Below are 23,054 nucleotides of genomic sequence, written 5' to 3' on the forward strand. Positions count from 1 at the left end.
CGCCAGTATAAACGAAGTATTTGCTGTCTAGTTTCATTATGAGTCACCAATTCTCTAAAAAGGCAAGGAAGGAACCGTTTGTGCTCTCACTTATCCTGTACCCTGAACTGCTTCTTATTTATGTTATGTCCCCAGTCATTACGCCTGCAGTCACAGATGCTGCGCGTCTGGTCAGAACGGATCCAGCAATAGCTGCAAGGGCCAGGAAAGGCAACGCCGAACCATTACAGCACCGTGGGGTCAGGGAGGAGGCTGGATGTACCATAGAGGAGGATAAAACGTTGGCCAAAAAGAAGGCTTTAGACTCCCAGCTGGTACCATGCTCCTTTCCCTTTCTGTGAAAGCACATTTCGTAATTCCACCTATGCTTCTCTTAGCCACAACAGACAGGCTTTCCAGGCACCCACCCAAACCCAATGTCTAACAAGACATGGGAGCAAGCCAGAGAAGTTCGGAGGAGGACCCTACAACATCTGGAGGACCCTACAACATACAGAAGACCCTACAACATCCCACCTCCCATGGCTTTGTGCAGCCAGCACAGCACAGGGCAGCCACCATCACCACTCGAACAGCCGTGGCCTGAGCACAGCGGAGGGGTTGTGAACGCATGGAAGAAAGAAGGGTTGTGAAGAGCATGGAAGGAAGCCTCTCTCAGCCCTCCACGTGGCCACCGTGATTCCACAGAAATTAATCATTGATTTGTTTTGGCTGGCATCATTTGGAAATGCTCTTGACTCTTGCTTTTATAAACAGCAATTTAGACAAAGAGGACGTATTTCTGAGTGGCCTTCAGAAAGCGATAAACCTCTTTAAGGAAATTGTTCAAATACTGACGTTGTTCCTAATGCTTTAATTTGCCATGGTTTGCAAAAGGAAAATAATCATAACTACGGTGGAGCCTGCACTGGGGATCTGTCTGACAGTTGTTATTTCTGAGATTATTACCCAGAAGAATTTCCAAGGTATCCCTGACTTGTACAAACACTCCCATAGCAAGCCGAATTGCAGATCCAGGAGCGAGCTTGGCAACCGAAGGTGCATCCCTGGATAAAAGAACATGACCTCTATAAAAGAACCCAAGGTTAATAGTCGCTTCGATAGCCTGTGCATGACTACCTTCCTGTTTTAAATAATCTCTGCTTTTACATTTATTCTCACTAGTATATTTCTGGCAGAATGAGTACTCTTAGAAAACAACTACTCGAAATAAATACTGCAATGCGCAAGGTTTGCAAATGCAATGCCTTTATGCTTCATCAGTTACATTAATGGGAAAAAGGAAAGACAATATTTGGTGAATTCGGGGATTGTTAACGTATTAAAAAAGACCATTTCAATCAGGCCTAAATATGTAGGAGGTGAGAGTGATGACTGACTGGTGGCCCGTCTAAAGACAGTCTGAGTTCAGCACTTGCTCCATTCCCTTCCCTAGACACCACACCATCATCAGTTTCCCAGGATGACAGATACGGCTCCTACTAGCAGTCCTGTACAGCCGAAAACTGAGTCTTGGGGGAAAACTTGCTCTGGTGTTGCCAGCAGTTTATCTACCTGGTGATTAGACATAGGAGCCTAGTTTCTGGACTAAGAACTCATAAAGATCAAGCTCCGTAAGTCCAAACAAGGAAACCCAACATCTTTTACATACAATGCAAACATTTCTGCAGCTCAGTGTCATACACTGCATTGTTCAAGCCACTGGGAGGTATAACATTAGCAGATGATTGAAGTATCTCACTGGGGAGCTTTTAGAGAAAATTCAACATTTATTGTATAATATCCTGTATTATCACCTTTGCTGCCATGAAACATCCTCAGAGAACACAGGCAACTTTGGACAACCTGCTTTGCAGGAAAATTCTCTCTCTCCTGTTTTTTTTTTCAAGAGACTTTTCTTTTAAATATTTTTTTCTTTATTTTGCACCCCCCCCCCTCCACACACACACCTTTGTATGACATTTGCTAATACTTTGCTGTATGATTACATTCATGGGTTTCAAAGCAGTTAGCACACAGCTGGAAGTAACTGAAGGCTCTGGGTGGGAAAAGCAGAAATGAACCCCCTGCATCTCTGGGCTGGTGACAGCAGCTGGAGGAGGCAGGGGACAGCAGCAGACCCACACCTGATGGAGCACAATTCACCACCAGCAGGGTAAACACACGGTTATGGATTTAGCCTCAGTGATCTTGTGAGGAGCTGGGAGGTCCTCTCTGCGGAGGGTGCTGAACTCTGCTCCACTTCACACACCCAAACTCGGACACCCCCCATACACAAGGGTACACGTAGAATCGAGTAAGCAATACGCAGCCAAGTCTCTTTGCACATGAACCACAACAACCTATCAAAAGAATCCACTTTTCCTCCACAGAACTCCCTATTCTCGTATCACACAAATAATAATTCCCTGAGAACTGATGGACAAACCTGGAGAAGTTAACAGACCCTACTTGTTCTTCTTACTCTCACAGCTGCCTGTAGAGACCAAAAGAAACGGAATGGGATTTACAGGCTGGGGTGTCAGCTCAGGTGTCTCAGTTCAGAATCCAAAGCAAACTGAACTTCTTGGGGTTTTAAATGTAGCACTTCTGGGGACAGCTGGTACGTAGGAATGCGGAAAAGAAAAAAAAAAATTAGGGCCAACTCTGGCTCTAGCCAAAGATCTAGAGATCTAGAGATGTAGAGATACCAAGCAGGACTTTTGCAGTGCTGCAATTCTTATTAGCAAGTCAAAATGTCCATGCAAACCATTAGTCACACACTTCGAAGAACCAGGAAAAGAATTTTATTTTCCACCACTTCTGTTAGCACAGGCTGCGAAACTCACTGTGTGTGTCAAACAGGGAAATGTGTTCTGGCCATCACCAGGCCCCCGTGCTTTCCCAGGGTGTGTCCTTACACAAAGGCAAGGCTCCCTCACGAAGGCACACAGTCTCCCCGTGGAATCTCCTTATTTCTGTGGCCAGACACTGAAATGTCAAACCACCTGTATGGACACGGGAAGCCTGCAAAACTGATGTAGATCACCAGTGGAGTCGTTGCTGCAGACTTCAGCTCGTTGCCATTTTTTCTTTCTACAAGGTTCCGCTGATTGTATCCATGTCTAAAATACCTGGCACGTGTTAGTGCTAAACTGAAAGTACAGCAGCTCATTCAACAAGACAAGAAGAGAGAAAAGAAGCTTCCAGACAGCCCACGTACAGGACGCTGAATCCAATGCAGGATCTTGCATTTGATTCTCTGTGCAGTCTTTTTACAGCCCCCCTGCAGCCAACAAACCCCCAGCACCTTCAGCATGGCAGCCAACTTGTAGGGCTGGTATCTGGGCAGGGCACGGCAGGTATCTGTGAAGCTAAACATCCTGCAGAAGTAGGCTTCTTCATGAGAAGATTTCATCATTTTTATAAAAGATGCAAAATAAAATCAAATAGCCCTTAGAGATGGATCATCGTTCTAAGGCCGCATGACTAAGCAAAAGCAGCTGCAGAGCTGATAGCTTAAATTCTGCACCGTGAGCTGGAGCAACAGAGCAGTGCATTAGATTTATACATTTTAGCAGTGCTCTTGTGAACTCCTGCAGCAGGGATGTCATATGGGCAGCGCATTGCTGGTAGAAGATGTCAATTTAAAAATGGGGGTGAGGGGAAGAAAAGAAAAAAAGAAAAATTGATGTGACATTTTCATGTTCCTGTTCTGCAGTTTTACCTTCAAGAAGATTGATGAAGGAGGTGGATTTATCTAGTCAAACACTTGCATGGTTCTCACCATAACAACTCTTTACATCAGCCCTTCTGAACTAATACCTATTTTTAGTATCATGTTTTTAAAGGATCCTCAACTCAGTCACTAATTTTGAGCTTGCAATTTACCCTGGGAGCAATTTTGCTGGTGCTATTTGTGCCACTTAACTACTTTGATTTGCAGTCACAATTAGTTAAGCATTTATATATCCCAAACCACACCTGTAAAATAGGAGACTGCTTTTAAAAACAGCCCAGATGCTTAAATTGAATGCAACTTGGTTTGGTGACGCATGGATCTCTAAAAGCAAGCACCCTGTGCATTCCAGAGTAAGAAAAAAAAAAACCTTTTGTTTTCTTTAACTCACCCATGTTCCTTACCTGGCTCTGTTTAGTCACAGAGGCTCCCATGAAATAGCACCTCTCTTTGTCAGACTTTGCCAATGATTTCTAGTGCTCAAAAGGCATGGCCAAGAGAACTCTGGCACTTTTAATGTTATTTATATGGCCAGGTAGGTTGGAAAAACTATAGCATGGTGAATATGGAAGCATGGAGCTGACAGCTAACCCCAACAGGACCCCTCAAATATAGGGTGGATAGAGGCAAGGAAAAAGCCAGTACCAAATAACTTGGAGCATGTTCCACTGGAGTACTGTGAAAAGAAATCAAAGTTCAAACTGCTTTATCTGTATTGCCTCCCTAATTCACTTCCAAGCCTACCCTAATAGTAATTTATTGTAACCATCCACTTAAAATTACTTAGTGTATCTCAAATAATAAATAAATAAAGTTCTTGCAGCTTCTTATTTATTTAAGGCAACTCTTTGCAGAAGGATCATGCTACTGTTACTGTTCTCAGCTCAACACTGCTGTCCCACAACAGCATAAATCAGAATCGCCTCATCCCCAGTCCAGTGCATCTACAAAGAGCAAGGAGAATGATGCAGAAAGAGATTATGCAAAATAATTCCCATTGCTGTGAACATCAGTGCATGAAAATTGTTAAAGGAAATGGTTAAATCTGTCTAAATTTTTAATTCAGAATAACTTGATGTGTAACTGAGTGGGGGGAATAAAAGGATCAGGACTGAACATTCCCTGGAAAGATCCTTCCTGCTGAAAATGAAGACATTTCCCTGCTTGCAGCAGCAAAGAACATCAGCATGTGTGAACGCCTGCTTCCACTATTCATCCCATCAAATAACTGGTTATTTTTCCTCTGAGACTTGATTGTTAAGAACCTACACCATTCACAGCCATTTGACTAAAACTCGAAAACAACTGAAGAGAGCGTTCAGCCAAAAATGTTTACGTACACTCAGATTTTTTGTGAGAACTAATGTCAAACTGGGATAAGCAATGACTGTGGTCAGTAATATTTCCCCTCTGAAAGCAGGTTCCCTGCATAATTTAAAGAGAAAATTGGTCTTTGCCATACAACCTTCTATCAGCAGATGGGAAAAATTACTGTAAATACACTATAAAAATCTGATTGTAAGGATGTACAGTGGTTTGGTGCACAGCCCCAGAATTTTGAGAGCCATTAGTTTGGAGGAAAAGCCAAATGTTTAGATCACCGGGAACTCAAGACAGGACATCAGAGAAATAAAACAACCACAAGGATTGGTCCGGAACCCTAGTATTTCATTCCCCCAGTACAGAAATGCCCCTATACTTCCAGAGTCTGTGAGGTGCCTGCTGTGTTACATGTATAACAGCAATGCACTTTGCTTCATAGCAAGCTGGCACCTCTGGTGCTCCAGAGCTCTTTTACACTGGGTCAAAACTATTTGGTTTATCCAAATGATCTCTTTTCAAATCAAACACCTCCTCCGACATCGCTTCCAACTACACGAAATTAGCTTGGAAATCTCCTAGCAGGCACAGGCCAAGCCTGACCTCTTTATCACCTGATCGGAGCCCCCCCGTATGAACATAACTGCTTACATTTTTCACAACACAGCCCTGCAGAGCTCTAGGTTTGCATTCGAAGAAAATGAGAGTTCTTCAGATGTGTGCAAGGAACAACACAAAACCAAAACAATCCTAAAATAAATCTTTTAAGAGCGAAAAACATTCACGGCTCCCCTGGGATGAAGCACAGTAAATATACAGAATGCACTGTAAAGGTTAGGTCTATTTTCTTACCCTGAGTTCATAGAAGGCCTATGTCCTCCTTCTCTCCATGTCAAGACAAAAAATCTTCCCCTCTGGGCTAACACATACCTTTACACGGCTCAACGGGAATCAGTAGCAAATATGCACAGATCCAGATCAGAGTAAAGAGGGAATACAGAGCTCCTTCTGGTTTAGATCACATAGAAACAATCCTCTGCTCACCATACTTGAAGATCAGACTCTCAGACTCAATGAAAAGCATGCATTAAAGCTCAGCAGGTTGTCCACTTACTCGCAAAAGCTTTTAGTGTCATCACACAGGGGAAGGATAAAAAGTAAGCCAAATGTGAAGTCTTGAATACAAGTACACACCTCTCTCTTTCAGCAGCTGGTAGCCACTAGATGTCTAATAACAGTAAGAAAAAAGAAAAGAAAAAAAAGAAAAAAGAAAAAAAAAAAAAAAAAACACAAAACCTTAAGATGATTCAAATGTTCATCTCCTTCTCTCAGAAGTCCAAAAGCAGTGTAAATGTAAATAACAAAAGGCAGCAAGTTTGGCCCTTCTGAACTATTTGGGCATGATACACATGATACCTTGCAGAAAACTGCTGTATGAGGTTGCAGAGCTGGTATTAAGAGAAGGTTGGTTAAAAGCACTGTACAATCCCAATAAAAAATCCCTCTTCCAGCATAAAGAGCTAGAATGAAATTCTGAGGTTTGAGGAACATCTGCAGGGGGAGATGAGCTGGCTATGTTAAGAACTATGAGAAATTCGGGTGGAATGATAACTACTTCTCTAAAATCTGTGGGAAATCTCTCCCCTCAAACTTATAATAAATTACCGAAATGAACACAGCTTTGGCAAGAGGTGCTGGAACTACAGCTTGAGGGGAAATAGGCCAGTATCTGCTTAAAGAACAGGCACGCCACAGGCAGCACAAGTGCAAGAGTCTCTTGCAACACCAGCCCAAGTACCTGCCCTGGCTGAAAGGCCAACAGCTAGGGCAAACCTTCCTTCTGCAGAGGAAGGCGGGACAGGGAAATGAATTGTTATGTTGTGTTAGCGGTCATGTAGCGCCATAAAATCAAGACGTTAATGAAGACAAGCCAGTCTGGAGAGTTCCCCTGTTCTAGGAGCCTGCACTCACTTGCTGACACATACAATAAAAAGACAAAGTGCAACCCTGGCTCAAGTATTTACCTGCTGTTAGCAGCAGCCAAGGACATCTTCCCCTCCCTGTCCCTCTCCCCGCAGCAAAGACTATTTACTTTGCAATATAGGGCTGTCTAGCGATCGCTCCCATTGTGAGCAGCATTTTTATAGCCTGGTCCTCAGTGTACACGGGACTGGGCTAGGGCACAAACACATTTTCCCATAACCTGCTCACTGATTCAAGATAATACTTTCATTCTTGATTGCAAAGAGATTTCCAAATACGTTTAAGTGCTTTCATGAATCAGACCTTCAGACTGCCCAGACTTCTTGGCGTGTCGGACACCATCCTAGCACACAGGACAAAAGGCCTGCCAGAATGTGTAAAGGACTTATGCGGGCAATAAGCAGGCTCTGGTCTATCTCAGGTCACCCTACCTTGGTAAATAAACAACCTGAAGAGGCACATTGTGTGAACAGAGTCCTGCTTCTTCATCTTTATTGCTTAAAACCAAGCTGTCCTATACAAACTGCCCTAATCCCTGTATTACCATCAATCTACAGAATATTGGAGAAGTTCTGAAAAAGTTACACAAAATCAGACAGGGTGAAATGGGGAAAGAGGCTTTACTCATTTTTATATGACTTTGAGGATCTGATTTTGGCACAAAGAGAGATCCACCCTGTCCTGGCATTCAGAGCTCCAGAGCCCCAGTGGGATAACGTGGACGTAAGGATGCTTGGCATGGCTGGGGAAAGAGATGACAGAAGTATGAGCTGCTCTGGGTAAGGCATGGTGGTCCCAACCATTTGCAGTCACAAATTAAGAAGAGCAGCCACAAAGCTTTCTACCTCACCTTTTGTCTTGCAATAGCACGGGACACCTGAGATAGCAGGCCTTGGGGAGTGCTCTCCTTGTGATGTGGAGAAGACATTCACTCAAAATGAAAGCTTGTGAATTTTAAATAGAAAACAGGGAGATGTCCAAAAGATGAGTTCCTCTGCTCTAGCAAGGGAAGGAGAACAGACAAGCATGTGCAGGAAGAAGTGAAAGATGAAGATTTGACTGGGTTATGCACAGTATGGATGGGAAACAAGACAGCATCTATTCAGGTGGAAGCAGATGGTAGAATAGGAAAGAAGCATGTGGCACCTACAGATCACGTAATATACTCATATTCAAGGTTAGCATCTCATCCAGAGGCAGTGGGCTTTGTTTGGAATACATCAAAAATGTCAGAGCAGTATCAACTGTCATCATAAGCCAATGACAAGACGTGAGTCAAAGGCAGTTGAAAGAAAAACCTTCCTTCTGGTAAGTCTGGTTTATCTCATCATTACCGTATGCCCTCCCCTATGTCAAGTCTCCTTCCCACTTCACAGGCCCTTGGCCTGCTTGATGCAATCACAGCACGCCAGAGCTGCTAACAGCCTTGCAAGGCTGCAACCTACTGCAAGGCTAGGTTAGCTCAAAAGGTAGGGCAACTCCGGCGGGTAAAAGTTTCACTTTTCAAATGAACAGAAGTTTTAGTTGCAATTGATCCTTACAAGAAAAATCAGCCCACAACGAGACTTAAGAAAGTACCTAGGCTTCCTGGGAAAAACAGGGGCTGAAAGGCATTCAGGGAAGTGCCCATCTTCTCTTTGTGTGCAGACACAAGTTCTTTCAGAGCTGCAGTTCCCATCCAGATCTCCACTGCCTCACATTTCTTAGCTTCTGACCTGGCGGTACAAACTTCTGGTTACCGGGATTTGCTCTAATGACATCCCTATGCTCTTCCTGACAACAACAATTCTGAATTTTAACAAAATCCTTGCCATAATCTCCATTTGATGGCTCACAGCTTCTGCTTGCGGCAGTCCCCACTGTTTAATGTTCCTTCCCCAGAGCCTGAGCTGCCTAGGCTAGGAGACTGCAGTGCCATTAACAAGGACCAAAGCTCGGGGTCTAACCACTGCCCTGGCTGAGTGCTGTGTCCAGGAACTGGACTGCAGTTCTCATTTTGGCTCTGCCTCAGGCCTGCTGTGTGACTTTGGGCAGGACATTTCTCCCATCTGTTTTTTTTGGTTTCCATCTGTAGAACAGGGCAAGCCTCATTTTCCCTCCTATGTAAAAAATCCGGAGATATACAGAAGACAAACTGTACTGAGAGCCAGGCACTGTTATTATTAGAGTTCTGGTCTGCTAAATAGACACTGGAAAGAGATGCAAAGCAAAATAAACTCAAGGGCAAGGAAAGCAGGCAGAGCAATAAAGCACAAAAAATGAAGAAAGAAGGGAAAGAAAATTCAGTGAAAAACAGTGCAGTAGTGGGCACTGCTCCTGTGGGCTAATTGCATATGGAAGCAAATGTGATATAAGTAACGCTATTTTGAAGCAGTTTGATAAGTCTGTTCCCCATACTCCCAGTCTTTGTGTTTTAAGAGGACTCTAGTTTTGGCAAGTCCAAATTACTGTCTCTACTCAAGTGGGCAAGGAGATGCCTCATAACCTTCTGAGATCAGTCAAGATTATCCTTTCTCCATCTGGGAAAGGCAACCAGTAAGAAAGGAAAGGAAACAATTAAGCTTGGACGCTGACCTGTAGGACCATTAAGTGCACTTAACTATTATTTATATAACTGTGCGCATGTAGAGCTTTAAAAGGGAAGAATTTTAGTATCATTAAGGCATAATTGAGGCTCTGAAATCAACATAGTTATATGCCTGTTACTCTACAACGCTACCGAGCAAGCAGCAATTGTGATACATCTGTCAGTGTGTCCTTTGCTGTCATGGGATCCTTGCTACAGAGGCTACCACATTCTGCTCCTTTCCATTATGGATGAGGCTGGAGCGTCCCTGCAAATTTGCTGTGCAGGGAGTTACAGTTTTCCTGTAACCAGTTTTCATTATATCTCCTAGGCAAATATCTTGTATCTTGGGATTAATATAAGACAAGATGAAAATTCAAATTCTGCCTTGGCAATTCCTAAGAAAGCAGTCACCTTTGCTTTCCAGAGAGCAGCAGAAGCTGAGAGTGCATGAATTGGCTTTTGAATGTTCGGAGTGAGGGAGCTAAGAGACTGGTTGTGCCTGCAAAGAATGGGTTATGGTATGACTGCAGGGCGATACATTGCCTTTGGTGGATTTCTTTTCCCCTTGCTGTTTGAGTTTTCTCCACCATCTCTTCCTAAAGCACTGTGAGCAGCCTTGTTTTTTCTCAGTTAAAAGGATTTTCTTTATTATTTTTTAAAGCCTGTTTGATGAATGATATGAACTAACAGAGAATACCACATTTCACTCCCCCTCATTAACATTGTAAATTAATTTAGGACTCATTGAGATGCAGGATTAACAACCTGAAGACTAATCTACTCTTTATTCAGAGGACATATTCAGGATGAGCAGTCTTTCGTCTCATATCACTCAATTAGTTAGCAGGACCGTCTCCTGGGAGTAAGATGATATTTCTGACTCTCTGCTTGGAAAAGAACTGTTCAAGGTTAAGACAGAGATCTGGGAGACTTCAGTTCTGGTCCCAGTTCAACTGCAGGCTTCCTTTACAACCTTGGCCAAACACTTTAACACTCTGCATCCATTTCCCTCAGTCTGCACACTTAGAGAGGTCAGACTTGGAGAATAGTTGCAAGATTTTAGGTAGTGTTTACAGCAGTTTAGGCCAGCATGTTTTATTCTGCCAGCGTCAAGAGTGCATGGGCCATGGGCCAGCTGCCAGGCAGAAATTTGTTAAGCTGAAGTAATACATTTAATAAGTTTTCAGTTATGTGCCCCTAACCTCACTTATGCGAAATGGTGTATTACTTTGTGAACAGTCGTTTCCTTGGATTGTGATGGCACTGTGATTAATACATCAGTATCTACAGAGCAGGGGCAAAGTCAAGCCCTCCGTTTTCAGATCAGCAAAAAACAAGAGAAAATGTTGCTTTTCTTAAAGCAATATTTATTGATTACAAAAATCATGACACACTCAGCAGCACTCTTGCAATATCTCAATGATGCTGTTTTCAGATGCCCTGTACATTTGCTAGAGAAATAAATAACACATCTTGCAATTAACAAATGGAATGCCCCGTTGGAGGTTAGCTCTTGCTTGCTGTCAGTAAATCATCTGCAGAGGGATTTCATCCACTGAGAGGAATGAAGATTATATATGTGCTTTGGCAAGTGCCATTTTCCACCAGAATGTTTTGTTGAAGGCACTTCATGTCTAATGATACATTGAGGATCTGTTCCTCTGAGCACCATAAATAAAAACAAATAATTGGTGTAGAAAAGAGCCTGACAGACACCCAGTGCCACTTTGGGCATAACTGGTGGATGCTCCTTATGATCAGTTACACTTGTAAAGCTCAGACCTTCTGTTCTGGACGCGTGCTGCACACACCAGCTTAGCTGGACTCTGCTGTCCCCTGAGTATTTTTAAAGCCCTAATATGGACTACTATTAATTGTTTGTATTGCAACACTACCAAGAAGCTCTAACCACAGATGAGGAACCTGCTATGATATGGGCTGTAGAAAATAACAAGGAGGAAATGTTGCAGTGATTCAAATAGCCTGAAACCTATGGCCAATTGATGGAGCTCCAGAACATTCTCACCTCTAGTGTGATCATGAAGAGTGAATCATTTTATACACCTTTTTGTTGGCTATGGTTCCACACACAAGATCCTGGTGAGCATTTGGTAATCACTGTGAAAAAATGGATTGGAAAAGCATCCTTCTGCCCCGCTATTTTTAACCCTAATCAAATTCGAACTTTTTCAGAGATACAATTGTTCCAGGGTGGTTTCCTCAGGCAGAGGACAATGGCAGGACAACCACAGCATCACATTTCTACAACTCCAACTAATAATTCTGTCAGAAGCTTCCAAACCAGACTGTTCTTCTCCTTAAAATACTGCATTTGCTGTGTGGCTAGTCCTTTCAACTCTCCATAAGATCAAATGTGCTGTCATGAGACTGCTACTCAGTGTCATCAACTCTAGTCCTTGACAAAGCCACTCCATTAAACCACCTCTGGACCACAGGCCAGAAAAGCTGGGTTAATCCTGGGGTTGTACAGCTCTGTCTGCAGATGTCTGCAACATTAAAAGGACAGACATCAGAATTTCAATTATCTTTCTTCCTTAAATACAGGGAGAGAAATGTCTGATGTTAATGTCACCAAAATCACAGGGGTATTTTTAATCAATGAGGTAGCATAAATGATTGTCAGCACTTCCTGCAGTTTTCATCCTCAGGTGTTTGTCCTGATGTGTTTTACATTTTTGTGTCACACTGTTCTCCCAATTACTGTACATTCAGCAGATTCTCCATAGAACACATGAAGGGCATCACACCTCATACTTAGTAGTGACCTCTGTTGAGCAAGAACAACAGGATCCTGCTGTTGGGTTATCATGAGCTTTCTGATCTAGGTAGCCATCTCTTATTTGAATTTGTCATAAATAACATCATTAGGTTCCTTTGTTCTTGGCTCATTCTGCACTCATTGAGCCCTGACCTCTTGCCCGCGAGCAAAACAAAACAACGCCCCCACTAAAAAAAACAACCCCCAACCACATCCTCATTCTTCTTCCTCGTAAGAGTGCATTTCACAGCAAACATACCAAAGACCTTAAGTGAAGAAATCTGAAAGCACCCTTCTGAGATGAGCAAGGTTACCAAACCAGCAAGAAAACAAATACTCTTACCTGTTTGTAGCAAGCCAGCCCCACTGTCTTTGACTCCAAAGTGCTGCTGGATGTCTAGTAACACACCTGCAAGGAAAACAGAGCAGAAACTCAATACCTTCACAGCCCTTGAAAAGCATACATCTCAAACACTTCGGGAAGCATACGCAAAGCCTCAAATTTGAGTCCTTTAGACATACAAATTCTAAAGTTTGCACATTGGCTTATTTTCTATACATGCTCACTCAATAGTTTTAAGCTACTGCAGTAACAGCATAGCTCAGCAGATATAACATCATGCCAAGGGTTTGGGGATGAAATCCTTGTGGAAACTGGTCTTTCCTTTCTTCTTAAATAAGACCAGTTTTTTCATTTGGTTTGGGGTTTCATTGTTTGTCTATTTTTGGTGTTTTTGTTTTGTTGGTTTCTACTTTTCTTTCTTTCTTTCTTTCCTTCAGCAACACTACTGCAGAATCCAGATCCCTTGCTTTTGTTATTTCATAGAAACACAGGGAAATTTGATTCTGCACCTTAGGTGCTTCAAATGGCTCAATAAATAAATATATTAATTAATTAAACTGAATCCAGGAAAAAGTTTTAACAAGAAAAGTTTTAACAAAAGGAGACTTAAAAAGTTTTAACAAGAGGAGAGCAAAGATGGGAGTTTACATTTAACTCATTGCAGGGGAGGGGGGGGCACATCTCATTTCCAAAACATATTCATAAAATATATTTTAAATAACTTAATAAAGGTGGGTAAGTGACCGATTACTTAGCTTTAAAGGAACTACAAAGAATGCTTTGAGCAGAGAGGTTGAACTAGATTATCTGCAGAGGTCCCGTCCAGTCCCGGTTACTGTGTGAAGCTGTGCTCCTAATCCGGTGACTGATCAGAGCACATGAGCTCCTAATGAGAACACACGCACATGTCCAGAGCTGCCTCCACCACCCCAAGGTGCCTGCCCTGCCTACAGCAGCATATTCCCAGCCATGCCACAATGCCAAATAGGCACACGAAACCACCAAAAGGTACCAGGAGGAGCAGCCTGGGAGGTGATAGGAGCCATAGCCTCAGAAAGAAGAATTCTTTTGGACATGCACCACAAACCAGAACAGCAAGTGCAAGGGGCTGTAACGATGCCTACACAGCGAGGGAGAGGTCTTTCTGTTCATCCCAAAGAAATTTCCTATGCTGTGACAATGGCTTTGCAGTTCTGTAGTGCTTTTCTCCAACGTACTTCACCAGCTTCAACTACTGTAGCCATAAAGGAAACACAATTAGGGCACTGAAGTGCAGCCACCCTGGCTTATACTTATAACTTCACTCCGACGGTGGAGAAGGAAGTGGGTTCTGTGGATAGGCAATGCAGCAGAACAACATAGCACCGCAATTACAAGGCCTGCATGAGCTTGGAAGAAGATCTCAGGTGATTAAGAGAGATCTGCATGTCTAATTGGCATGAATTTCCTCTTCCAAGTCTATTTTATATTCTCTTTGGACTCCAGGTGTTTTGATATGGGATTTGGAGCATTAAATTAGAGGCAGGAGCAAGCAGATGATGCAACACACCTATGGAGTGATAGGAGTTTCTCTCTGCTGTGGGATTTCTCCTGCTCAGCACATGGGAAGACACTCCTCCTAAATTCACTCAGCTCTGTTTTCACCTCAGCATGGCAATGACTCACCCCAAACTTTAATAAAGCTCAGGGATACAATTAAGCAATGATAGACCAAGGGAGAACACAGCAAAATGATAGAGCTTTTGACTTTCCCTTCTGCTTTGAGGTGATGGGGAGGCAGAGGCAGCTGGATCCAGGCTCCAGACAGCGATGGTGTTGCTCCTGGAGATGTGCTGCCGGGTGTCTCACAGCTCCTGATGCAATCCAGGAAAGGGAAGCCGCCACGTGTGACTGACAAGGCTCTGCTTGGATTAAAGTTCATGCTTACATGTCTGGAGGACCTGGAAACAGCCATGAGCAGCTAACAGCAGGCACCACTCTCCTCGAGACAGCCTCTTGGCGAGGCTGAGAGCCATTTGGGATGTCTGTCTGATTACATGGCACACGCTAGGGCTATCACCTATTATTTCCTCAACCACACTTGGCATTCTCAGGACGGAACAAAGATACAGGAAATGTGGTGCCAGCTCCCCAAAGCACCCCGCCAGCTGAACCAGCCATTATTAATGCTGATGCGGAGCTTGGAGAGACGAAACCCAGGCAGCACCTGACCTGGAGTGCTGATCGAGATGGGCACAGAGACAGGATTGGAAACCCTGAGCGATGACTATGACTGCCTGTGGGTTTAGATCCTCCAGCCCCATCCAGGTTAATAGATAGGTTACTAGGTTACTAGGCCCCAGTATGGGACTGCTCTGGTGTCTGAGCACCTGACAAAGACATGTGGGATTTTTGTGGGCACTGGCCATGAAGAGGACTTTTAAGAGCAATTTGGAGGATAAAAGGTGGTTGGGTGTGGAGTGTTAGATAGGAATGTCAAGTAAATGGGGAAGAGGAATGTGGCTGACCTCATCCGCCTTCAGTGTCTGAGGGCTTCCAGGGCCCAGTACAGGATGCAGAGTGCTGTGGCCTCCTGTTCTGTAATGGTCATTTCACAAACAGTGAGCACGAAAGACCCAACTTGGAGGAATGCAGGCCCACATTTAATGGCCTAGGTTATCTCTGATTTAGAGGAAATGCTTTGGGAAAGAAGAATTTTCCTGGAAGTGCTCAGGTCGGGCTGCAAACATGGAGGTGGGTGGTGCTGATCATACGTGAGGCAAGCTCATGTCAGGACACACTTTGTCTGCTGGCCAGAGCTACAACAAACCAAAAGCTGCAGGACTTGATGGTAATCTGCTATGGGGTAAAAAGCTGCTCTGAACAGAAGGTCACCTTAGTACAGACGTTTCTTGTGTTAGCCATCATTTACAGAACTACTCTGTAGCAGAACCAATGCGAAGAGTGCCTTGGATACCCTTTATATTTAAATGAAACACGGGCTCTTAACCTAACCTTTACACATGAATAAAGAGTTGCCATGGTACGAAAGTGTTCATATGCTCAGCCACACTGAAATCACAATTTCAAAGCAAAATGACATTATAGCTTCCCTTGGGAGAGCCCTGTTTCCCACTCACCAAAACAAAACACCCCCCTTTGATTTCCAACTGCTTCCAAGGCAAACACAGAGTGAGGCTGTGCATGGAGTGCAAAGCTACGGGACCAATGCTACAGGTTTCAGCTCCCTGAGACTTGCCTCGGTAACTCAATGGGTGTTCTTTGAGCAGTGCTTGTGTGCTGCAGTCCCACTGGCCAGTATACTTATTGAAAAAAGCACAAACACTTAAAATGGTATCTTTTAATGGGGAAAAGTTATGTGTCTGAAAGGAACCGGCACACTGCTTTCCCTGGGAAGCAGCTGGGCACTGACACACTCACACCCTCTCCTTGCCCTGGTGCAGCCCTGGCCTTGCACCTCTCTTTGGGGAAGCCTCAGAGAATATGGAGGAGAACCCAGCCTCACTCTCTTAGCTCCCAAAGAGAGCAGACTGTACCAACAAGTATTTTTCCTCTGTTCCCTGGTGCACCTGCCTCTCCTTACGAAGGCGTTTTCCTTCCCAGGTGATGCTCCCTGGTTCTGGGGCCAGCTCCCTTAGGTGGAGGCAGCCGGGCAGGGATGGCCAAGCCCTGGCCTCCTAGCCATTAAACACAAGCCACCTCGTTACCATCAGGCTCTCCTTCTTGCCTGCAGCCATGTTCAACCTGCTTCAAATAATGCATTAAGCAGACAGAGGAGTGGTGCACACACCTGTCTGTTCAGAGACATGTGAAAAGATTAGGTGGGGAGAAGTTTATTCTGAGGTCTCTGTGATTATATCTTCTCTGCAACCCCAAGGTGTGACTGCAGTTCACACACACATCCCTAAGCTTCAAACGAGCTGGCTACAGCTCAGCCACCCACTAGCTATTAAATGCAGGCTTCACAATTTGGACCCTATTTAAATACTCAGCTGCAGAACAACACGGTGGTAGCCCCGCTGATATTTGTACCACAAGATAAATTCCCACTGCTACAGAACTCGCAAGTCGAGAACTGAAGTGTGGTACCACCTTCTTTGGACTGCCATGAAAGCATTCCCTGTCTTGCATGCAAAAGAAGCAGGGCTGCTGCTTAGGTATTGCTAAATGAGTGGTGATGTCCTGCTCAAAAACATCGGCAGGAGCTTCCTCAGGACATACACACAGACTTGCCTTCTGCAAAACTCATTTCCACCGTTGCAGGACATGACAGTGTGCATTGATGAAACAGCCCTCTTTGATTTTGAAATAACATTGCAGAATTAGGAGAAAAGCAGGCAAACAAAACAAACCCAGCAACATGACAAATCAAAACAAGGATTTCCTAAGATCTGCTCACGCTGACAGGCAAGAAACTCCTGACCTAGAAAGCACTGGAATAAACTGCCAGCACCCACAGTGGCGTGCTTAGGAAGGGGTTTCCCTGAGCAATAGAGGCACTGTGAGGAGGCAACGCCAGCACAGCAGCTTGAGCCAAAGCTCTGAGCCAGCCAGGGTCTCCAGGCCCAATGCTGCCGTCACTTACAGGCCGTGAAGCTGCTGTTAACAAATCTTCTAACAAAACCCAGTCCAAGGAAGTGTTCAATAAGAGTTCAAAGCCTCCACGGACACTGAGCGCCCCAGGGTGGGAGAGGCCACCCCCCCTGCACGCTCCCAAAGGTGACTGGGTGAAGGTCCCGAATGGATCTGGGTCTGAAATGGGGTCAGAACCACAGGGACGTGCACCCGGAGCTCCAGCACACGAGAGGACTTGCTGGTTTTCCCCAACAGCATCTTCAGTGGGCTTTCACAAGAGGAGAGGTGCTGCACACTCTGCTAAGCACACTGTTGCTTGGGAAATGAAACAAAACTTTCTGTCTGCTTTGTATTGCCATTCCTATTCTGAATAGAAAAACAACGCTACCCTCGGAGACTAGTACCACCTGTCACACCCACTTTTTCCATTCAATGTTTTTATCATTATTGTAATATCAGTGGGGAAGTATCTGAGCTATTCATTCATTCCCAAAGGCTATTGGCTTACCTGCATGGTATGTAACAAGTAATTAAGCTTTAGGAAAAAAAATATATAATCAGGAATGCAATTAGCCAAGGGCTTAGAGAAGAAAAGATATTAAAAGACAACAACAAAAACACTTCTCTCTCTCTGGCGGAGAGTAAGTAGTAATAAATGATGTTTTCCCTAATATAGCCAGAAATCCACTGTAATGTTGCATGCAAAGTCTTAGCACAGAATTGCCTGCAAGAGTGGGAGGGGATATAAAAAAAATTCATCAGGTGTAGAATCGATTAGCACAAGGCATCATTAACACAGGGTCAGGGTGTCCAGGGAAGGCAGCACAGGACAGCTAGTCCTGTTCAGATTAAAAACAAAAAAATCAAAACAAAACAAGTAGGACTTTGAATGCAACTGTGGCTGCCAAATGCTGGGTGCCTCAGTGGCAAAACCACACCCAAATCAAATCCCTCATCTCCCTAATTACAGTGTAGGCCTGTTCCCAGGACTATGGCTGGGAAGGAAGCCCTTGTCAAATGGAGAACATGGAATCCTCAGCCAACAGAGGTCCAGGAGCTTAAATAAATTCCAGAACATGGATGAATTTCTGCTTGTGATCCAATACAACAACAGCTCTCACCAGTAAAACTACAAAAGGAAACGGGTCACATCTGAGACTGAGCTTGCTGTGTCCCTTTGCTTTCCTTTCCTCCCCGCCATAGAGCTCCCAGAGAGATCTTTAATTTCCCCCCTGCCTCGTCTCACTTTGAGACTCCTGCCTTAGCCTATCTGAACCAGCCTTGCAATTCCCACAAGCCCAGGAAAGACTTCAATTAGAGACAAATTACGTGATTTGGCTAAAAAGACAGGCTAAAATGAACTGGCACCTAGACCTGGGCTTAAAAACAAACTTGTTTGTTGAGGCTTGGAATGATTCCTTACGTGGAACAGAAAAATCAGAAGCTGTAACTTCAAACAACAAACAGAAACATAACTAGTCACCGAGGTTTGCATTAGTCATCTGAGATGACAGAAATCATTAGCAGCTTTCAGACGAAGCTGGCCAGACCTTTCTCCCATACCCATCTTCTCTATCAGCACTCAGTTCAGACGCCTTTTGTAGTTTTTTAATGCATACAGACCAAGTGAGACACACTTTGCACAGTAATACTTCTGCTCTAACACAGAAAGAAACAAAATCTTTACTGAGGGAAAAGGCTACAGGCTTCACAAATTTCCAGATGAAACAGCAGACCCTCAAAAAAATAAGGACATTTTTGTCCCACTTATTCAAATCTTGGAAAATTCAGAGATTCCCCCCATTCCTACTCTCTGTAGGCACACTATGGCAGAAAAAGGTGGACCTGCCACCCAAAATGCTCGTTGTCTTCTGGCTTTCTAATCTTTACTGAAGACTAAGCAGCCTAGCTAATTCGTGCAACGAAATGTATCTCCGAGACTTTGTGCATGAGCTAATTAAAATAAACAAAAACAGTATAGCTAATGATAGAGCAAATGAAGCACATACGAATGCAGCCGGTGACTCACCGCCCCCTTGTTTGCTTTGTTGGAAAGCTCAGCGTATCACCGTAGCGGAGTGACAGTGAGTCAGGAACCTGGCATGAGCCACAAATGGCAAGCAAATGAAAATAGGCATCTACAAAACCTCTCTTTGGATAGATTTTGGAGATTTTTCTTGGCTTTAGATGGATGTGGTTATGGACTTCACAGCTCCGTTCTCATGGTTTTCTGGCTAGGCAAAATCTACAAAAGAGTCATTCACTATTTCTTCTGGAGATACCGTGCAATGGTTAGGCTCTTGTTCTAATCAATTTGATGCCTTTACTGTCACATCTTATTGCTTATATTTTAACCAAATACATTTGAAACATATTGCCACGCCTTACTGACAACATAATATCGCTTACCTAGTAAATAGGTACTGCTATTTAATGGTAAAATATTACTGCTTTGGAACCTGCTGAGGTACATGCAAATATTGCAACAGTACTAAGCTGCACACTAATGGTGTGCATGACATGAGCTAATCGTTCTCGACCTAATTCTGTGCAAGCACAACCTCTATGTGGTCAGTTTGCTGCCTGCCTCATTCCCCAGCCGTTATCTCAGCCTCTCACACAGCCCCACATGCGGGGTGGGAACAGGAAGCCCACCCAAAGCTTGTGCTATCCCGTGCACCTTCTGGGTGCATGCAGCTCTTCCTCTGGGGCTGGCAGTAAATCATGTCATTATAATAAAATTCAGAAAGTTTAATAAAGTTATTTAAAGAAAAAAAATGCCGTTTTCAAGGTTAGGAAGGCTAACAGAAGAAAGCTTCTGTGCTCTCTGTCACTGACTCCAGGCAGTGAGGGGTTTTTACCCACTCCCTCCCCTCTAAAGCCTCACGCTTTTATAACAAGGAAGACTGAGATGTGAGTGAGCAACTGGGGTAATTAGTGACTTGTGATTTACAGCAGATGACAGCTAATTTCTCCAGTTAAGAAGATTTCTATCAAATCCGCAAAAATATGCGCTCAGATCGGACATATTTCCAAGTGACTACATCTCATTTCTTGTTTGCATTTCGCTTCTCTTTAGCAATGCCTCAGAGCTATTTTGGAACATCGCAAGCTGTCCAGGGCGTGCTGGCATAATGGTATTAAGCTGCAAGGGGCTTCCCAGCCTTTTCACTGCAGAGAGGGATTTTTTTTTATAAAACACGGAGGAGATTCCAGATGCAGAGGTATCCTGTACCAAGTGGCCTGCAGAAGAGCAGCAAGGCGTTAAAGCCACCAGGCACAACAGCAAACATGTTCCAAGCAGGTTTCTGCCATGCACAACCACCACTGTTTAAAAGTGAATGCGTGATATGTCTGCTGCCACAGTCCTGGGGTAATAACGAGGGCTGGTAATCAGCTTGGCATCAGCACGGGGGGATACAAGCACATCTCCAGTGCTCCTGCCAAGCTGCATCCGAATTTGAAGAAGTGGCTTCTTAATGTTAGTTCATGTCCACTGCACAAATCTCCCTCTGTGACCTAGATCTGGATAGGATCACAAGGCTTTAAGTGCAAAAGGAAGAAAAGCTGGAATTGCCTATAGCATATCCTCCACTGCTAAAACACCAATGCCAACTTGGCGCTGCAGCCCACTTCTAAGAAGACAGGAAACATGTGAAAATACCCTGCTGTTTCAAGTAGCTACCTAAATCTTCCTGCTGTAACTTGCAGATGAAAAAGCTTTTGACTGGCGATACAAGTATCTCCCCTACCTTTAGTAATCCCAGAATAGCTCTTGGTGTTAAATGCCTTAAACATCTTAGAGACACTGCTGCTGAACATGGCAAATAGGCTTAGGAGTCTGTCATCCTGCATAAAGAAAGGAGGATAAAGCTGCTCCAAGTCCACCTTTGCCAGCTGCTCCCTTGTACCCCGCTGTTTTCCGTGCTCTCTCTTGAGCACGATAACCAGAACCCTAGGTCTCCTCACCCACCTTATGATCATCCCCCATCCCCTTCCTCCTTCCCTCTCCCTATTCTTGTATTCGCTTGGTGCTCTCCCATCACACTGATCTACGCAGGAATCCTAGTGCACAGTGCATCGATGTATAGCACACAATGTCAATAAATCCAAAGGTCCTGTTTTGAGGAGCTCTTTTCATATCCACACATGACCTGAGGGAAACATTTTTCTTGCAGATGAGACTTGAAAGTATGTTACTACACACTGCCAAAGCAGTCTCCTGGAGTTGCCTTGTGCTTTTTCTGTAGCTATTTAAAGCAGCCTTCGCTGTGCTCTAATCGGGAGCAGTCCTTTAATCACGGGCATTTTTTAAGCTGTGAATGGGCAGAAAAGCTCTTCTGCCAACTTCAGCATCACCCATTGACTGAAAACATCCCTCCCTAGGCACGAAGCAACACAACGCTCCTCACGTGCACGCACACGTGTGCACGCACCTCCCACACTAAGAACACACATTCAGCATTTGTATTTCTCCCTGGGCACTGGTCAAGCTGTGCTAGGAAATGACTGAGCATGGTGCTGCGCTAGTTACCCTAACCCCAACGTCTTTTAATTCATCTAGCTGACAAGGTGAGTGGTTTTGTTCAGTGAATTAGCACAGCACGCGGGGATTTCAAAGATGATTCGTGTGGGGCACAAAAGCTCATTAAGGAAGCCAGGGCTCACCCACAGCACTGTTAAGTAAAAGATAAAAGGAACCAGCTTTGGCGTTATCATAGGAGGTATTTAAATACATCACCCTGCCTTCTTAAGCATGACCTATTAAAGAACCTACTGTGCTCTGCTACGTCTGATAGCCAATACGGCAGCAAAAGCTGTATGTAAAACCTTCTATCTGCATGGGGGCATGCGGTTAGATGAGAGCAACGTGTACTAAAATCTAAAATGAGCACGAGGGCTGGGGCTTCTCTATAATTGGAATGGGTCATTCATGTAGCCACGCAACGGCAGTGACACCAGGAAATCCTCACAGCACAAACAGGGGTTGTCCCAGAGTGTTTTATCCAGGGTGAGCTACAGCAATTTCTGAAGCTCTCCCTCCACTGCTGTGACTTTGTTTTTGCCGAGCTGCATCAGCACGGGACCTCTACCAAAGGGCTCTGGTAACAGGACAGTGACGTGCACTGCTCACACACCCATGTTCGCAAAACCTGAGCTCAGCCCAGGCTGAAGAGCCAGGGCAGCTCTGCTCCAGGTCCTGACACTAAATCGCTATTTAACCTTGGGTGAGTTATTTGATCCCGCAGAGGTTCTGAGCCCACATTAGTCAAATGAAGATAATAACAATAATCATGTCTGTCACAGATACAGGAGGGCTTGGTTATTATGCTCTTGTGAAGTGCTTAGAAGAGCCCCAGATGAAAGGCAAATTAGTAGAAGGAAGATTAATTATAAGACATGTGCATCCCAAATAAAAAACAGACAGGGACATTTTTGCTGTTGCTGTTATTAGAAGTGAGAGGCTCTCTGATTTCGGGTAGCTTTTATTTCTGTGATGGGAAAGCAGATCCATTTTAACCACTTTCCTCGTTCAAACTTTATTTGTAGATTGTGGGTAGGTGATAAAGGCTACTCAGCCTCTGATATTGCAATCACAAAGGCCTTTGATCAAAGGTCTGATTTCACAGTGCCTGCTGTCTGTGATACGACAGTGCTGATGGGCCTGCCTCTTTTAACGGCTGCAAGGCAAAACAAGGAATCAAAAATTTACTGCCATGCTGAAGGAAAGACCAGGGTGGAAGGAAAGGAAACATTTCCCGTGGAT

At 44.2% G+C, this 23,054-nt stretch overlaps 1 protein-coding gene across 2 annotated transcripts in view; it reads right to left on the minus strand.

Moving 5' to 3' along the window:
• The window catches only part of LOC311421245 (sphingosine-1-phosphate transporter SPNS2-like), a 134,923-nt gene that overhangs the window by 86,857 nt on the left and 25,012 nt on the right, over positions 1–23,054 (minus strand). For both annotated transcript variants that reach the window (XR_014684764.1, XM_084492930.1), the window contains exon 2: positions 12,713–12,778. Coding sequence is in view for 1 of the 2 variants with exons in the window: in XM_084492930.1 (XP_084349056.1) it covers positions 12,713–12,778 (66 nt within the window). In the remaining variant the exon portion in view is untranslated. The remainder of the gene's footprint in view (positions 1–12,712; positions 12,779–23,054) is intronic.

This window comes from Aythya ferina (assembly GCF_964211825.1).
Source record: "Aythya ferina genome assembly, chromosome: 19".
In the NCBI taxonomy this organism is placed as follows: Eukaryota; Metazoa; Chordata; class Aves; order Anseriformes; family Anatidae; genus Aythya; species Aythya ferina.